The 17,226-nt window shown below is 34.0% G+C and overlaps 1 protein-coding gene and 1 non-coding gene across 4 annotated transcripts; both read left to right on the forward strand.

The window, feature by feature from the left end:
* Nucleotides 1-718: 718 nt before the first annotated feature.
* Nucleotides 719-14,890, forward strand: LOC109176458 (DNA mismatch repair protein MSH1, mitochondrial). 3 transcript variants are annotated; one of them, XM_019325896.1, is made up of 23 exons: nucleotides 719-1,029; nucleotides 1,390-1,519; nucleotides 1,658-1,755; nucleotides 1,933-2,008; nucleotides 2,135-2,254; nucleotides 2,733-2,780; nucleotides 2,894-2,958; nucleotides 3,517-3,602; nucleotides 3,766-3,930; nucleotides 4,774-4,883; nucleotides 4,962-5,067; nucleotides 5,163-5,238; nucleotides 5,584-5,642; nucleotides 6,230-6,297; nucleotides 8,485-8,658; nucleotides 9,791-9,997; nucleotides 10,172-10,437; nucleotides 10,536-10,679; nucleotides 11,316-11,373; nucleotides 12,323-12,622; nucleotides 13,316-14,011; nucleotides 14,435-14,668; nucleotides 14,704-14,890. In XM_019325896.1, exons 1-22 carry the CDS (start codon nucleotides 896-898, stop codon nucleotides 14,666-14,668), a joined length of 3,420 nt encoding a protein of 1,139 aa, XP_019181441.1. In that variant the 5' UTR covers nucleotides 719-895; the 3' UTR covers nucleotides 14,704-14,890. The 3 variants fall into 3 exon arrangements, with proteins under 3 accessions (XP_019181441.1, XP_019181440.1, XP_019181442.1); XM_019325895.1 differs by having other exon boundaries at nucleotides 14,435-14,890; XM_019325897.1 differs by having other exon boundaries at nucleotides 1,409-1,519; nucleotides 14,435-14,890.
* A 733-nt stretch (nucleotides 14,891-15,623) lies between these two features.
* On the forward strand, nucleotides 15,624-15,705 carry TRNAS-AGA. Its single transcript has one exon. It is a non-coding gene; the product is annotated as a tRNA-Ser (tRNA).
* Nucleotides 15,706-17,226: the final 1,521 nt, after the last annotated feature.

Raw genomic sequence — 17,226 nt, forward strand, 5'->3', positions numbered from 1 at the left:
GTTTAATAATGACATCCGACGACCAAAGTGACTTTAGCACATTTTTACATCTCCGGTGATCGGAGTGATTAACTTTGGTAGTAAAATAATAGTTGTGGAATGAGTTTTTGTAGGAATTAAACATGTGGACTAAAATTGTTATTTTGTTAATACTCGTGGGATGAAAATTGTTATTTGCTATTTTTAGATTAGATTAGATTTAGATTTAGACATATGTGATTGATATAATACTTAATCTATCATAATCTTTTACTTACTATTCATTAATTAAATCGAATAAAATATTTACTCTTTACTTATTTTCTTTATTATTTGTAATGATTTTAAATTTATTTTTGTTGTGTTAATATTTTTTTTTTTTAAAAAAAAAAGCTACTAACTCTATTAGATTCTAATATTTGTTTATACTCATCTCATAACTTTCTATATGAAAGAGGTAATTACATGCCAACTGAATTTAAGGTGCTTGGCTAATATTACCTTTAATATAATTATATATATATATATATATATATATAAATTTTATATACAGATACTAAATTTAATATTATATAAAATTAAATTAAAATTTGTAGTCACACATCATTAATCGAATCAGATATATAAAATGAGATAGTTAGAGTATAGATACAAAATATTATAGCTTGATTTATTTTGGATTGATTTTTTTTAAGATATGATTTATTTAACATGATACAATGCGAGTGTCATGCTTATGGACTATGGTAGCATTTAGGAGAAAAAACATACGATTCATCTACTCTTGTTTACACTCTACTTCAACCTGGCGGGAAGACCAAAACATCATACTTCATAGTTCATACACTTTCACATGTTTCCACCATAAACTGCTACACTGTACTGTACCCTAGGACTGCTACAAACCAGGAAAGCAATGTCCTGTTTAGCAGCCAAGAACGTCGTCGTTTCAGTCTCCCGATGCCGGCACTTGTCCCTCTTTCTCCGGCACCCGCTCCACCGCCGCCGCCGCTGCTGCGGCTGCTTCATTTCCTCACCCCTCTTCCCTCTGTAAGTTATTCTCTCGTCCAACACACAAACTAAACTTGCGAATATTCAATGAAGTGGTTGGGCATTGTAAAGTATATCCTGATAAAAATTGAAAGGATTCTTAGAGATTAGGAAGAACTTGATTTTTTTAAAATTTTTCTCATACTATTCAGAATATATGATATTCTGAAAAAAATAAGTTGCAGACATGATTATGATTAGGAAATGCTCCATTACAATTCTAAAGTTTCTTTATGATAATTGAAGAGTCAATATAAATTTGCTTAGTTTATATCTTTCCAATAAATGTCAGTACTTACCATTGCTTCATGACTTGGGAGATAACATCATTGATGCATTTTAAACTCTTATTTTGTTCAGCATTAATCAATTTGACCAGATTTGTTGCTTCAAGGAGCGAAAGCTTTATGCCACATCTGCAAGAAAACCTAGACACTTTGAGAGTGTTCCAGAAGAAAGGAACTGTGCTCATATTGTGTGGTGGAAGGAGGTGGGCTACGTGCTTCTCATGACTGAATTGCTTCATTAGCGATTTAAAATGTTGTTGGTGCTTTCTTTTTGCTCAAAACACACACACGCACATATTCATTGTGCCTTGTGTCTTCATATTCATGATCTAATATTTCAGATAGTGGAGACGCTGAGAAAGCCTTCTTCAATTCAACTAGTTAAGAGGCTCACATATTCTAATTTGCTTGGTTTGAATTCTGATTTAAGGAATGGGAGGTGGGTTTTCATTTCTTGATGTTAATGTTAGGCTTTCATCCTACTTTCCCCCGCTTTTTTTCCCAGCTGGTGTTTTTAATCCTTCTTCTGTTTTTCCAACTGTTCTTTTTGCTAAGGAAAGATTGAGACATTGAGTTCAATTAAATTCAAACTAAGCACTTTTCCTGTTTATTATAGTCTGAAAGAAGGGACACTTAACTGGGATATGTTGCAGTTCAAGTCTAGATTTCCACGTGAGGTTTTGCTTTGCAGAGTATGCACATATGGCTTCTCTCTCTTTACTCTTTCTCTTTTACACCTAGGCTTATTTTAGCTTCCTACTGAATTCATATATTAGTTGGTAGATATGGAGAGTTTCATGTCCTTTTGCACGTTTCAGGTTGGCGAATTTTATGAGGCCATTGGATTTGATGCTTGCATCCTTGTGGAGTATGCTGGTTTAAATCCATTTGGTGGTCTTCGTTCAGACAGCATACCAAAAGCTGGCTGCCCAGTGGTGGTAACTGTATTTTTCTTTTACACACGGCGTCAAACACACACTTCTATGTTACTTTTTTTTTGGGGGGGCCCTTTTGAAATTATTCATTCTATATAATGTATTATTCCAAGGAATCAGGGGCCACTAATTCTTTGGAACTTTGTATGAGGGAAAAAAGAAAAAAAAATGATAGGTTATGGCTTTAGAGTGTAAATTGGCTTCTTGTTTTGATATATGAAATGATTGATCCATGATATCAGAAATAGGTGAGGTTACTAATTGTATGAGTAGAGAAATAAAAACCATAGACTACAACCAAAAGCTACTATAACTCTATAAGTATCCAGTGGAGTCTTCCAAACATAATCCCCTTGTCCCTTTCAATATTATCTCCGTTTTTGTATTTTTCCTCTCTAATTGTGGCTATACACTTGTACTTTAGTTTTGTTAATTTTATTATTCATTCATTATATATACTACTTGCACATTTCTTTTGCAGAATCTCAGACAGACTTTGGATGACCTGACAAGTAATGGCTTTTCTGTTGTAAGTACCATAACTCTAGACATACTATTTTACGGAGTAGTATCTTATTGCTCAGTTATTATGATACCTTTTTTTTTTTTTTTTTTAATACCTTCCACATTATATATTTTCAGTGCATAGTGGAGGAAGTTCAGGCCCCAACCCAAGCTCGTTCTCGTAAAAGTCGCTTTATATCAGGGTATTATTGAGTAGCAGTTCCTTTTCTTGTCATACATACAGTTTTTAATCCTTCTGTGCAGGTCATAACTTTCTTTTATGACTATTAATTGGAACAGTACCTACTTGTGCTATATATATGATAAAGATGCAAAAATTGAGATGGAAAGACTGCACTAATTGTTGCATGTGGAAACTTCTATACCCATAATACTTTTAAATTCATTGAAGTAACCTAACAATGTGGTACTTTTAGTTATGCTTTCTATTCAACTTGGCATATAGAAAACAACGCAGCAGCTCACACTTATGTCCTTGTTCATTCAGACACATGAATTTTATTCTGACAAAACTCTAGCATTTGATCGTACTGTTCTTTAGCACTGTAATTGTGATCTACAAGTCAAGTTGTCAAATACACAAATATATCGAACTAAGAAAAGTATTAATGTGCATATTGCAAATGGGGATGCGGAAGTACTGGGTGCTTTTGTACTTTATTATGTATATTTATAGTGGCTGCCTGCCTTCTTTTCATCTTTTAAGATGTGGATCTCACTATAACATGTTTGATATTTAGGCATGCACATCCTGGAATTCCTTATGTATTTGGACTTGTTGGAGATGATCATGATCTTGATTTTCCAGAGCCAATGCCAGTAGTTGGTATGCTAAAATATCCACTACAAAACATTTTAATTTGCTTCTTTGCTATTAGTAGTATTTTTTTATTTTGCCAAGTTTCAAGTTATGGTTACATACTCAAAGACTCTTGTCATTTTTGACTGATAAAACTATAAAAGTAAGAGTTTTAATTTTGTGGTCCTAGGAATATCCCGTTCAGTGAAGGGGTTTTGCATTGTATCTATTCTGGAAACTATGAAGACATACTCTACTGAGGATGGCCTTACTGAGGAAGCCTTAGTTACCAAGCTCCGGACTACTTTCTGTCATCATTTATTTTTGCACACTTCATTGAAACACAATTCTTCAGGTTTGCGATACTGCTCTCTTCTATTTCTTACTTTTTAATCTTCTTTGTCATTTGGAGTTGCAACTAGTTGGGATTCAGGATAAAATCATTCATTGGAAAGCCAAAGCATCCCTAGCAATCTAAAAATCTTAGTCTGCTATATGGTCAAATGATTTTTTTTTTTTTTTTTTTGATTCTTCAGATTTTAATGGTAGGCAAGCAAAGCATTATTGTAAATTTTGAGTAACCAATCCACTAAACATGCAATCAAACTTGGCAAATTATGCTGTGGAACCATGTCCACCTTGGGTTCCAAAATTGTTCATAATTATGAATATATAGTTCAAAAATTATGAACATATAGTTCTATAATTATGAACATATAGTTCTGTAATTATGAATATAGAGATTCAATAATTGTGAATATGAAGTTCAAAAATTATGAACATATAGCTTTATAATTATGAACATATAGTTCAGTAATTATGAACATAGAGTTCTGTAATTGTGAATATAGAGTTCAATAATTATGAATATGAAGTTCAAAAATTATGAATATATAGCTTTATAATTATGAACATATAGTTCAACAATTATGAACATAGAACCGTGTCCACCTTGCAAGGTGGACACGGTTCCACAGCATAACGATTGATCAAACTTGGGGTGGGCTTGTAGTGCACTAAAATTGGTGTGATTGTTGATTCTAGGCTGTGCTAGCGACTACCTTGACTCATACTGTGATAATGTGATATTAAGTTTCATAATTTTGTTTCACAAATCTGCTCCATCTATGCCAGTTATTTTATCCAATATTTCATCACACTGCAAGTTGTCCTCAGTATATATGAACTTTTCTTGTAGGAACATCTCGCTGGGGGGAGTTTGGTGATGGTGGGCTATTATGGGGAGAATGTCATGCCAGAAACTTTGAGTGGTTGGATGGTGATCTAACCAGTGAGCTCTTGTCTAAGGTTTGTATTTAATGGTTACTTGCACTTTTCTTATTTCTGTCATGCTGACCTTTCCTGCATACGACACCAAAATTTCAGGTAAAGGAAATTTATGGTCTTGATAGTGACACAGGTTTTAGAAATGCTACTGTTTCATCAGAAAATAGACCCCGCCCTTTGCACCTAGGAACAGCTACCCAAATAGGTAATGTTTAAGTTGTAGATGATTTTAGATTTTTACCTGTTAGTGAATGCAATATCATTTTGTCCTAAAACAACTTTGCTGATTCATATAATTAGGTGCTATTCCCACTGAAGGAATTCCTTCTTTGCTAAAGGTGTTGCTTCCGCCAAATTGCACAGGTCTACCAGTCCTGTAAGTGAGAACTCAGGAATATCTTATCCGATCTTATTCTTAAAATAAATGTTAATAACTTATGATTATCCCAATTCCCAAATATGTTAACAACGTTTTATGAACTCTAACTTATCAAAAGAAAGGAAAAGAACATAATTTCTTTTGGCTTTGAATATAAACTACATGGCTGTAGGAATTCCTCATTTTCAAGCCAACATGAGATAGTAAATTATGCATTATGATAGTAAATTAGTAACTTATTGCCTGCTAAGGGCAAACTTGAAAAATTTGAAAGTAATGTTACAATACCTAAGAAGAGGTTGATAATCATATTACCTTGGCTTTGTTATTCTTTTCCTGCAGGTATATCAGAAATCTCCTTTTGAATCCACCTGCATATGAGATTGCATCAAAAATACAAGGTAGTGCCTGAATTGCTAAACACTATCTCCTTCTGGTTCTACTCTGACTAGATATTACCCAGATATTTCACTCGTATCAACAATTTGCAGTTTCAATTTTTTTTTCTTTTAGTGTTTGCATGCATTATTTCTCTAGTTCTTGACTGTTATTTATGGATGTGTCCTTTAAATGTTCTGATTTCTGAACTCTTCTTTCTTTTAACAGTTTCTTTAGGGCATGCTTTTCTTTGCTGTTGGGTGGGTTGGGGGCAAGAATCTGGAATATATGTACAAACCTGAATTTTCTCGAGTTTTTGATTGCTATTTATGGGTGAATCTGTCCTTCAAACATTACTGTTTTCTGGACTCTTCTTTCTTTTGATTAGTTCTTTGGGGTATGATTTCCTATGTTGTTGGGTGGGCGGAGTGGGGACAGTGGTCCGAGAAGGAATATTGGTTCTGAATTTTCAATTTTCTCTAGTTTTTTTACTTTTATTTATGTATATGTTTCTGAATTTCATTTCTTGAGCATGTGCAGTGCTAGTGTTTGGTAGAAATAATATATTAAACGTATATAATCCTTAGTAACGTTAGGTTTATTTTTGCAGAAGCAAGCAGACTTATGATGAGCGTAACATGTTCAATTCCCGAGTTTACTTGTATCTCATCTTCAAAGGTAGTACTTTATTACTACTACTAAGGTTTTCTTGCTGCAAAAATTCCTGCATTCAAAATATTGCAATTAGGTTTTGCTTTTGTATTGCATTTTCAATGTCTTCTCTTGGTGATGGTAAAATTATTACTCCCTCCGTCCCATTTTATGTGTCTGGTTGGTTTTTGTTAACAAGACTTGATTGGAGTTATTTTTAATTCAATTTTTCATAATATTAAGTTTAGTATTAATATACAAAAGTTATATATTTAGAAATTACATTAGAAGTACTATTAAACAGAAAAATCAAATTTAGAAATAAGTAAAAAATACTAAAGAAAATAAGCAAAGAATTAAGAGTTGATTTGACCAATGAATAGTAAACATGAGTAATATTTACATCAACTAGTGCTATGGCTGCCCACGCTTTGTACATGTCAATATTGACTATTTTCATGCTCTATTGGCTTTTGAATTTATTAATTTATTAAAGTTTCATTACTTTGTTGAAATATGCGGCGAAGCTACAATAGCAAATATCATATATATATACACTAAAAAAACTAAAATAAAACTTGTTATCACAATTAAAAATAACCATCCATTAAGTATGATATTGATTAAGAAATGACCACGCTTTTTAAAGAAGAGTGGTGTCATGCCACTATAAATCTCCATTTTTCTATTTTTCTTTTAAATATTTCAAATAAATATGATATTGGCTAGGACTAGACATGTAATTGTCCAAAGAGATAAGTTTCATAAATCATAGTTATACGATTTTTTAGTTTATGTTTTACAAGTACTTACAAAAAACATCAACATTTATTAATGGAATAAGAAAAGATCTGTCTATAGGATGGCACACGGCACCCCGTCACCCCGGCACAACTTGGGCCAACAACATATTCCATTCTCCATGTTGGGGGATTATATAATTTTTACATGAATACAACGAGAATTACTAGATTTGGTAACAAAAGGGCAATGCCAAATGCCAATCTACATTTATATTGAGTTTTATCTGAAGAGTAGTACTTGGTTCTCTGGCAAATTGTGCCTCCATTCTCCATGTTTTGGGTTTTATATAATTTTTACATAAATATAAAAAGGATTGCTTGATTTGGTAACTAGAGGGCAATGTTAAATGTCAATCTACATTTATTGAGTTTTATCCGAAGAGGATTACTTGATCATCTGGCAAATATTATGAAACTAGCAACTCCATGCTTGGTGCACCAAAATGAGTGGCTAATTTACTTTCCCAACATTAAAATGATGATTAATTAAAACAGAAGAAATAATAATAAGAAATAGAAAAAAAATAAAATTTAAAGTGTATAAAGATCTAAAAGAATAATAATAATAGAGTTAGCAAATAGAATTAGTTAAATTTTGATTAATAAGATTCAATAATTTTTTTCTTAAAGAAATGTGTGTGTGTGTGTATTATATTATATATTTAGCTGATTATTTTAATAGAGTTAGTTATATTTTGATTAATAAGATTTGATAGGAATTTTTTGTATCTATTTTAGTTTTGAAATTAGCAGGAAATGTTATGTCAAAACTCAAAACTCAAAACTTGCATATACTGTTTTTGTTGAATTTATGTTGTGCTTTTTATTTTTTTAATTTGAGTTACAGTAATTGAAAGTACAACCATTTAACAAATAAATAAAAGATTAAAAAACTTAACTGGAGTATTAATGGGGTAAGGGCACATGTGTTCAAAAAAATTAAAACTACAATTATTAAAGCACAATATACAAATACTTTGGATGGAAAAAGAGTATAAATCTTAAGGATATAACCATTACTCTCTCTTTATATATAGTAGGATATTTATATTAATTAGCATGAAGCATTGGGGGGAAACTTTCATATGAAAGTTTAATGCCAGTTTTGTGAAATGTTTGTGTTAATCGGTGTGAAGCATCAATGATCAAATTTTGTATGAAAGACTAATGCCATTTTTGTGCATTATATGGATACGTATCTTCTCCTTCTCTCTCCTATTATTCAACTACATGTGTAACACATAGCTTTTGCCTTACTAATGGGTAGTGGCTCCTTGCAGCTTAGTGGACCATCCAACTCGTTATGGAGTTCTTTTGCTTCTCTTTGATATTAGTAGTAGGCATACTTTCAGATATACTTTCATCATCTCATTGAATGTTCTTATTGGTAAGCTATATATCTACTTTGCAGCTCGCCAAGTTACTTGAGCTGAGGGAGGCAAATCACGTAGAGTTTAGGAGAATAAAGGATGTGCTGGATGAAATACTGCAGATGAATAGAAATAATGAGCTTCTTCAAATCTTAAAGTTATTGATAGATCCTACTTGGGCGGCAACTGGGTTAAAAGTTGATTTTGATTCACTGGTAAGGTTCGGGGCTTCTGCAGTTCCTCTTTCACACCCCCCTCCCCTCCCCCAAGTAAACTGCAACCTTTGTTTACAACAAAATGAAGAATTTATATCAATTTTGGGAGGACGAATTAACCCCAAAACCAAGAATGATATGGATTCTTGTTCTGATGGGTTTGGCATTTTCCTTATTGTAGCTTTGAGGTGAAGACATTGAACTCTTATTCATTGCAGTTGGAAGCGTAAATCTTATCATTATTAATCTTTTGAAGTCTAGTTGTCTACAAAAACATTACATTGTTGATTATGACAGCTCCTTTTCACTGTTGAGTTGTTTATTTATTTATTATTTATTTATTTATTTTCCTTTATATAAATTGGTTTATTGGGTAGTTGGGGTTCAAGATTTTTCCCCTTCATTATTTTGAGGGTACTGTTTTGTGAACATACATGAATTCTTATTTTCCACAAAGTAATAAAGTAGCTCTAATCAGGCCATAGAGTTGATGGATTTGTGAATTAGAAAAAGAAAGCTACTTCAGAAATATTTTTCCATTGGTACAATCAAGGTCCGAGTGGGAAGTAAGCCGTGTTTACTTGATTTTCTATAGAGTTAATACCATCCGGGATCCTCCGAGTATAGTGGTTTTGCCACGTTTAGTCCTAAACTTTCAAATTCTCCACCCGTGGTCCTTTGACTTTCAAATTGTTACCATCTGTGGTCCAAATTAACCATCCATGGTCCTTCAACTATCAAATTTTAACCATGGTACTTCTAGAGGACCAGTGCTGGTTAAATTTTAAAAGTTGAAGGACCATGGATGATTACTTGGACCACGGATGGTAACAATTTGAAAGTTGAAGGACCACAAGTGGTCAATTTGAAAGTTTAGGACTAAACATGGTAAAACCACTATACTGGGAGGACCCCAGATGGGCAGATGGTATTAACTCATTTTCTATATCTCTTATGGTCAAGTAACTTCTTTCCATGACTATTTCATTTACTTCTCTCAGTTTGGCTATGTTTGATGTGCCTCGGCCATAGTTGCTTCCTTTACTCACTTATCTATGCTTCTGTTTATGTTATTCCTAGGCAAGCTACTATAGTTCTTAAATCTTTAGAATTTTTCCTTGGTTTCGTACAGGTAAATGAATGTGAGAAGGTGTCGAGTTCAATTGGTGACATAATATTTCTAGATGGAGAAAGTGATCAAAAAATAAGTTCCTACTCTATGATTCCTAAAGAATTTTTTGAAGATGTGGAGTCATCATGGAAGGGGCGTGTCAAGAGGGTTCATTTAGAGGAAGCATATGCAGAAGTCGAGAAGGCAGCAGATGCCTTATCTTCAGTTGTAAGTTCTTTAGACTCTTTCCAACGGGCTTTATCCACCATATTTGACCTGTACTTCTACGCTTGTTCAAAGTCCAAATATGCATGATCAGCATAGGTCAAATGTAAAAGTAACAAGCCATCAGTATGAGAAAACATCTTAATTGTTGAAATCGAGTTTTCAATGAGTTTTTAGGTTACAGAAGATTTCTTTCCCATTATTTCAAGAATAAAGGCCACTAATGCTCCATTTGGAGGGCCAAGTGCGCCTAAGGGGGAGATTTTATATGCTCGAGAGCACCAGGCTGTATGGTTCAAAGGAAAACGCTTTGTGCCTCCTGTTTGGGCTGGGACTCCTGGAGAAGATCAAATTAAACTGCTGATACCTGCTCTGGACTCGAAGGGAAAGAAGGTTGGAGATGAGTGGTTTACCACGAGGAATGTGGAGGAAGCATTAGCAAGGCAGGTTTTCCTGACGCAATAAAGTCATTTTGCACGTTCTTTTTGCATTCTAAATGCTTTTCTTCGTATAAGTTGTGAACTTTAAATATTTGTTTCAGGTACCATGAGGCTAATGCTAAGGCAAAGCTGGGGGTACTGGAATTGCTGAGGGGGCTTTCTTCCGAGTTACAATCTAAGATCAATATCCTCCTCTTTGCATCCATGCTGGTTATAATTGCAAAGGCCTTGTTTGCTCACGTGAGGTTGGCTAAACAACATATGCTATAAACTTTTTATTTTTATTTTTATTTTTATTTTTATTTTTATTTTTATTTTTTAAAATCATTGACTGCACCATACAAAAGCATTATTGGTATGCCAAACATTTGCCAAAATGAATCATGATGGTATATGTGTCTCTATGTTGTTGCCTGATTCAAGTGCCTAAGGGCTCGTTTGGTTCGCGGAAAATATTTTAAGAAAAGTGGAATTGAAATTCTATGGAAAAACAATTACTATGAAGATGAATTTCATTGTTTGGTTGGTGGAAAATGAATTACTGGGAATACTAATTCTATTGTTTGGTTAGATTTGGAATTGTAAGGAATAACAAGTATAAAGACCTATATGCCCCTACAAATTAATAAAAGTAATATAATTAAAAAAAGTAAACAAGGGTAAAATAGGCATTCCATCTCACTTTTTCTTCCCATCTTCCATGGAAAACAAAATCCTTGGTCCAACCAAGGATTTGTTTTCCTCAAATTTGAGGAATTCATTTTCCAATGGAAAATGAATTCCATGAACCAAACACAAGAAAACAACATTTTCCTCCACTTTAAGGAAAACATTTTCCATGAACCAAACATCCCCTAATTATAACTTAATTTTCCGTGCAGTGAAGGGAGAAGGCGGAAATGGGTTTTCCCTACACTAATGCAATTCCAAAAGTTCGAGGTATTGTTCAAAGTGCCATAAAGTATTATTTTAGCTAGCTTATCTTGAAGTTGAGTTGTGTGGGGACAAATTTTGATTTAATTTAACAAATTACTGATTAATCCAAGATGGTATTTGATATGTTTTAGTAGATAGACTACGCGTCACAGGTCTATGGTTAACGGAGGAAGCAGGTGGTCTACCTATGGTGGCTGGATATAGAATAAGAGAGGAGAGAGTTGGGGAGAAGTTGGAGGAAGAAACTTCCTTTTGATTTTATTCAATTTCCAACTTAACTTGACAAATTAATATTCTCCCATATATATAGGAGTTACAACCAAAGATATAAGGAAATAATATTCTAAAACTGTTAAACTAAATATAAAGGAAATATAACTAAACTAGTAAAGGAAACAATATAACTAAACTAGTAAAGGAAACAATATAACTAATTTGATCTTTAGGTAGTGTGAACTAGTTGGGCAGCAGGATCTGTAATGTATCAGTATTAGTTCTCATCATGAGTAGCATGTACTTTCTTCTTGAACTGTTTCCAGTAATAGTCCCTATAGTGGTATTTTCACTTTTAATGTCCATTAACCGTCACGAAGGGACTATTTTTGTGTTATTCCTAGTACTTGGGGGACTACTATTGTACTGAAAATTGGACAAGACTGATCCCAAGTATTCAAATCTGGATAGGAATTGTCTCCCAACTATTGAAAATTGCAAAATGATCGTGATTCCATTAATGGGACCTTAATGAAGGACTGTTTCTGCCCAATTTCCAGTACTTGGGTGATGTAAAAGTTAAATTCCACTATAGTATGGGTTTAAACGGGAATTAGTTGCACTTTCTTCTATCAAAACCTATGTAATTAGTCAAGCCTACGTTTTAAAAATCTAAGTTGCATACTTTCTTGTATAAGTGAAATTTATTATGGTATTAGTAATGCCTTTCTAAATGCAGGATTGCAAGCCACATGGCGGGGTTAATTCAATGAAGATATCTGGTCTATCCCCTTATTGGTTTGATGTGGTGCGAGGCAGTGCTGTACAAAACACAGTTGATATGAAATCGCTATTTTTGTTGACTGGGCCGAATGGAGGTGGAAAATCAAGCTTGCTGCGATCAATTTGTGCTGCGGCATTGCTAGGAATCTGTGGATTCATGGTTCCCGCTGAATCAGCTGTGATTCCTCATTTTGATTCTATTATGTTACACATGAAGTCTTATGATAGCCCCGCTGATGGAAAAAGCTCGTTTCAGGTGCTGTATATTCTCCACAGGAAAGGGGTCAAATACACCCCCAAACTTTATACGAAAAGTCAATTAGGCCCTTGAACTTTTGAAAGTTGCAATTAAATACATAAACATGTCAAACTAGTGCATCAAGGCCCAAAAACCGGTTAATGACCTGTAATAACAGGTCACTAGGGTTCTGGCAGTTGTCCGGTGATGCTCCGAGTGAAAATCGGCGACGGGCGAGCAACAGGTTGCCGGAGAAGGTGTTGCTCTCTAGTTGCCGGAGAAGGCGACCAACTGACGCCTTCTCCGGCGACCTGCTCCAGAAATAATCGGAACACTGGCGGACAACCGTCGGAACCCTAGTGACCTGTTATTATAGGTCACTAACCGGTTTTTGGGCATTGATGCACCAAACTGACATGTTTATATGCTTAATAAATGCAACTTTCAAAAGTTCGAGGGCCTAATTGACTTCTCGTATAAAGTTTGGGAGTGTATTTGACCCTTTTCCCTATTCTCCACATATAGCATCTTATATAATGATGATGGTTTGCTCTTGCTTACGTTTTAATGATGTTTTAACTCTCGAACGCTGAAGAAAACGTTATGTAGCATGACTCGTTTATTTATCTTTATGCAAAGTAGTTTTGTTTTGTTGAACAGGTTCACGCCTATATCTTTTGGCACTAAAACGTTTTTGCGTTGATGACTCAGATTGAAATGTCAGAAATGCGTTCCCTCATTAATGGATCCACCTCGAGAAGCCTAGTACTTATTGATGAAATATGCAGAGGAACAGAAACGGCAAAAGGAACGTGTATCGCTGGCAGTATTATAGAATCTCTGGACGCAATTGGTTGTTTGGGCATTGTGTCAACCCACTTGCACGGAATCTTTGATTTACCTTTAGAGACGAAAAGAACTGTATACAAAGCGATGGGAACGGATTATATTGATGGCCAAACTGTACCGACTTGGAAGCTTATCGATGGGATTTGCAGAGAAAGCCTTGCGTTTGAAACAGCTCGACGAGAAGGGGTTTCTGAGAAGGTAATTGATAGGGCAGAAGAGTTGTACCAATCATATTATGGACACAGTTCACCCTCAATGCCTACAAACCCAGACCCGAGACATTTTATTGCTGATCACTTAAATGGTTCGAGACAAGAAGTTATGACTTCCGCGAGAAAATCGGTGTATAGAACGGAAATATTGTGCAAGGAACTAGAAAACGCCATTACTACTATCTGTCAGAAGAAGCTATGTGAACTCTACAAGACGAAAAACACATCTGAACTTGGCGTTAAATGTGTTGTAATTGCGGTGAGGGAGCAGCCGCCTCCATCGACTATTGGTACTTCGACGGTTTATGTGATGCTTCGCCCCGACAATAAGCTTTATGTTGGACAGGTATGTTCTTTTATGTTATTTGTCTTATTATCTCAATCCCCCCAAATGCTTTCAACAATCTATGCATCCATCTCAATCACTTTTACCTACATTTTGTGTTGTAACTTGGAACCACATAATTAATTGTTCATTGCCAACTACCATTGAAACTTCGTCCTATCATTTTTTCTACTATTAATTCCTCAATTTTTAATTCTTGACAACCTTTAGTCATTCTGGTGAGTTTTTTTAGCTAAACATCACACATTACACAACATATGTTTGGCCAAAAAACTCATCGGAAGCACTAAAAGTGATAAGAAATTCAAAATCGTGAGATTGGTAGTGAAAAAATGATAGTTGAGATGCCAAAAGTGGAAAAAACTCTTTCTTGAGAGCAATTTCAGACATTATTTTTGAAAGTGTTACGTTGATTATTTTCAGAGTGATGATCTTGGGGGTCGAATTCGTGCTCATCGCACGAACGAGGGAATGGAGAATGCCCGCTTTGTGTATTTCGTGGTAGGTGGGAAGAGCGTGGCCTGTGAACTGGAAACTCTTCTTATAAATCAACTTCCAAACCACGGGTTTCAGTTGACCAATGTTGCTGATGGTAGACATAGAAATTTTGGGACATTTGTTGATGTCTCCTTGGAAACAGTTAGCATGCTGAAATGAACTGCTCAGCTTGCTCCACAACTAGGCCTAGTTATATTGTACAAAACAAATGTTCATAAAAATGTATTTACACAATTAATTGAGATGATTCTGGGGATGCAGCAATTTTGGGTCAACATTAGTTGCTCCACTCATCATTTTTGTATCAAAATTTTGGGTACAAATTCTAATGTTATTTGGTTATGTGAATCAAATCAAAGGGCATAATTTTGTACTGAGTTCCATTTAAGGGCTTATATTATGGTAGTCTTATAAATTGATCACGTCTACTTCTATGACTTTGCTAGCATAGTTATATTCTAATTGATTTTAATTTTTCGGACAATTCAAGAATTGTACAGTTTCATCTTGTCGAAAAACATTCCTACACGATACATATATAAATAGAGTGATGACTCTCTTGTGAGTTTGTTTCACGTATCTTTATTCGTGAGATGAGACTGGTCGGGTCAGGATGAAAATGTAATACTAATCAGGAATAAGATGTTTATAACGGATAAACGGAGTACTTATAAGGGAAAATGTAATAGTTTTGAAGAAAAATGTAATACTTTTCAATTAAAATGTAAAAGTGTTACATTTTTCATAAGTAACAAATATCTTATTCTTGATTATTATTTCATTTTCCAGTATGAGTATTACATTGATAGTTTGACACAAGCTTTTGTGATATAAATAAGGATTTGATATTCTTTTTTGTTTGTTTGCATTTTATTTTTATTTAATGATAGGTTGAATTCACTACGTTTTCTTTAATTAGATACACTATCCATTGCATTTACTCATACAAAGTAGCTTGAATTCAATATATAGTTACATGTTAGGGCCATAGAGTTTGGATTTGCAGAAATGATAGGTCATATAAGATTCTCAGCAACAAGTTGACTTGCATAGGTTCTCATTGTTGCAGAAAGGAGTCATTAACAAGAATAAATCCAGACCCAACAACGTAGTTGTGGTCGTGCCGGAGTGGTTATCGGGCATGACTAGAAATTATGTGGGCTCTGCCCGCGCAGGTTCGAATCCTGCCGACCACGGTTTTAAGAGGACATGAATACATTGTTTTTGAAAGGAAATAAGGCGGAAAAATAGTTGCAATTAACATTTGACCTAATTCAAAGTCAAAATTTAAAATTTTAATTTCTTCTCCCTTCTCTTTTCTTCTACCTTACACAAAATTTCTCTCATCCCCTCAGTGTGAGAATGAAATATTAATTTGTTTGATTGAAAATTCTCTTTTATTGCTCTTAACTAATATCTATTTACTACAATGAACTTAGAGCAATAATCTCAAAACTTTAAAATAAGACCGTGATAATTATATATAATTAAACATAATGCCCGGCCATGATCGATAAGCTAACATAAAATTTAATACAGAGTACTTTAATTTAAATTATATAATTATAGTACACGATAAAATGGTTACCAGTACCAAAAACTATTATAAGCACTATTTTATAATAGATTCAAAGGAATTGTATATATGATCAGAATATAGAAGCATGCGTGTGTGTGTATGTGTGTGTGTGTGTGTGTATATATATATATATATATATATATATATATATATATATATATATATATATATATATATATATATCATCAAGTGAAAACATCCGCCACTCAAATTAGACCTCTACATGTCGTCAATCGCCTCCCTCTCTAAGATTGTCAAGGTCATTGTGGAAGGGAAGATTCCTTTGAACTTAAGTTAGGTAATCGCGGGATCGAGGGAAATTACGATCCGACAAGAGCCAAGACTTGTTTTTCAAAAGTCAAGATGATGGTAGGTAATTGACACTATCATTGAAGTGTTCATGACTAATTCTAAGATGCAGAAATTGTTCTAAAAATTGCGTTGAAAATTGATCATGTAGCAAATTAAAGATTAAAGTTGTGGCATGAAAAAAGCTCATTGCATTTTACAACAATTTCACTGGTATCTAGGTGCAAGGAATAAAGAACGACATTGTTTTCCAAGGTTACACAATTATTTTATAATAACGTGTACTTGTTAATTATAGTTGGATGCGGCTCAAGTATTAAGGAGAAAAGAAAGAGAAAAACGAAAGGTTTTGTTTGTGATGATTTAGAAATGACCAGAAGAGAATCAGCTTGGTTGGCGTGTGTGGTCGTGCACTCTCGTCCCTTAAAAGAGGTCGGAGAAGGGCAAATTTTACTGTGGACCATAGTCCATGTAGTATTGTGGTCTATAAAGCAAGTATCATTCTAATTAACTTTAGTTTCATTTGACAATATTGCTCTATTTTTCAGTTTTATTTCCCACACTCACTAGTTTCATTATGACTTTATTCGTGTGCTGAATGTATGTTATACAAAATAATATACTTTCAATACTCAAATAATATACTTTTCCTAAATGCAATATACATTTTTAATATACTAAGAGTACATTATTTGTGTATGACATGTACATACTGTACATTTAGTAGTAGTTGTTGTTGTTATTATTAGTGGTAGTTGTAGTAGTAGTTGTTTTTGTTATTATTATTATTATTATTAGTAGTTGTTGTTATTATTAGTAGTAGTACGTA

This window comes from Ipomoea nil, unplaced genomic scaffold, assembly GCF_001879475.1.
Source record: "Ipomoea nil cultivar Tokyo-kokei standard unplaced genomic scaffold, Asagao_1.1 scaffold0706, whole genome shotgun sequence".
In the NCBI taxonomy this organism is placed as follows: domain Eukaryota; kingdom Viridiplantae; phylum Streptophyta; class Magnoliopsida; order Solanales; family Convolvulaceae; genus Ipomoea; species Ipomoea nil.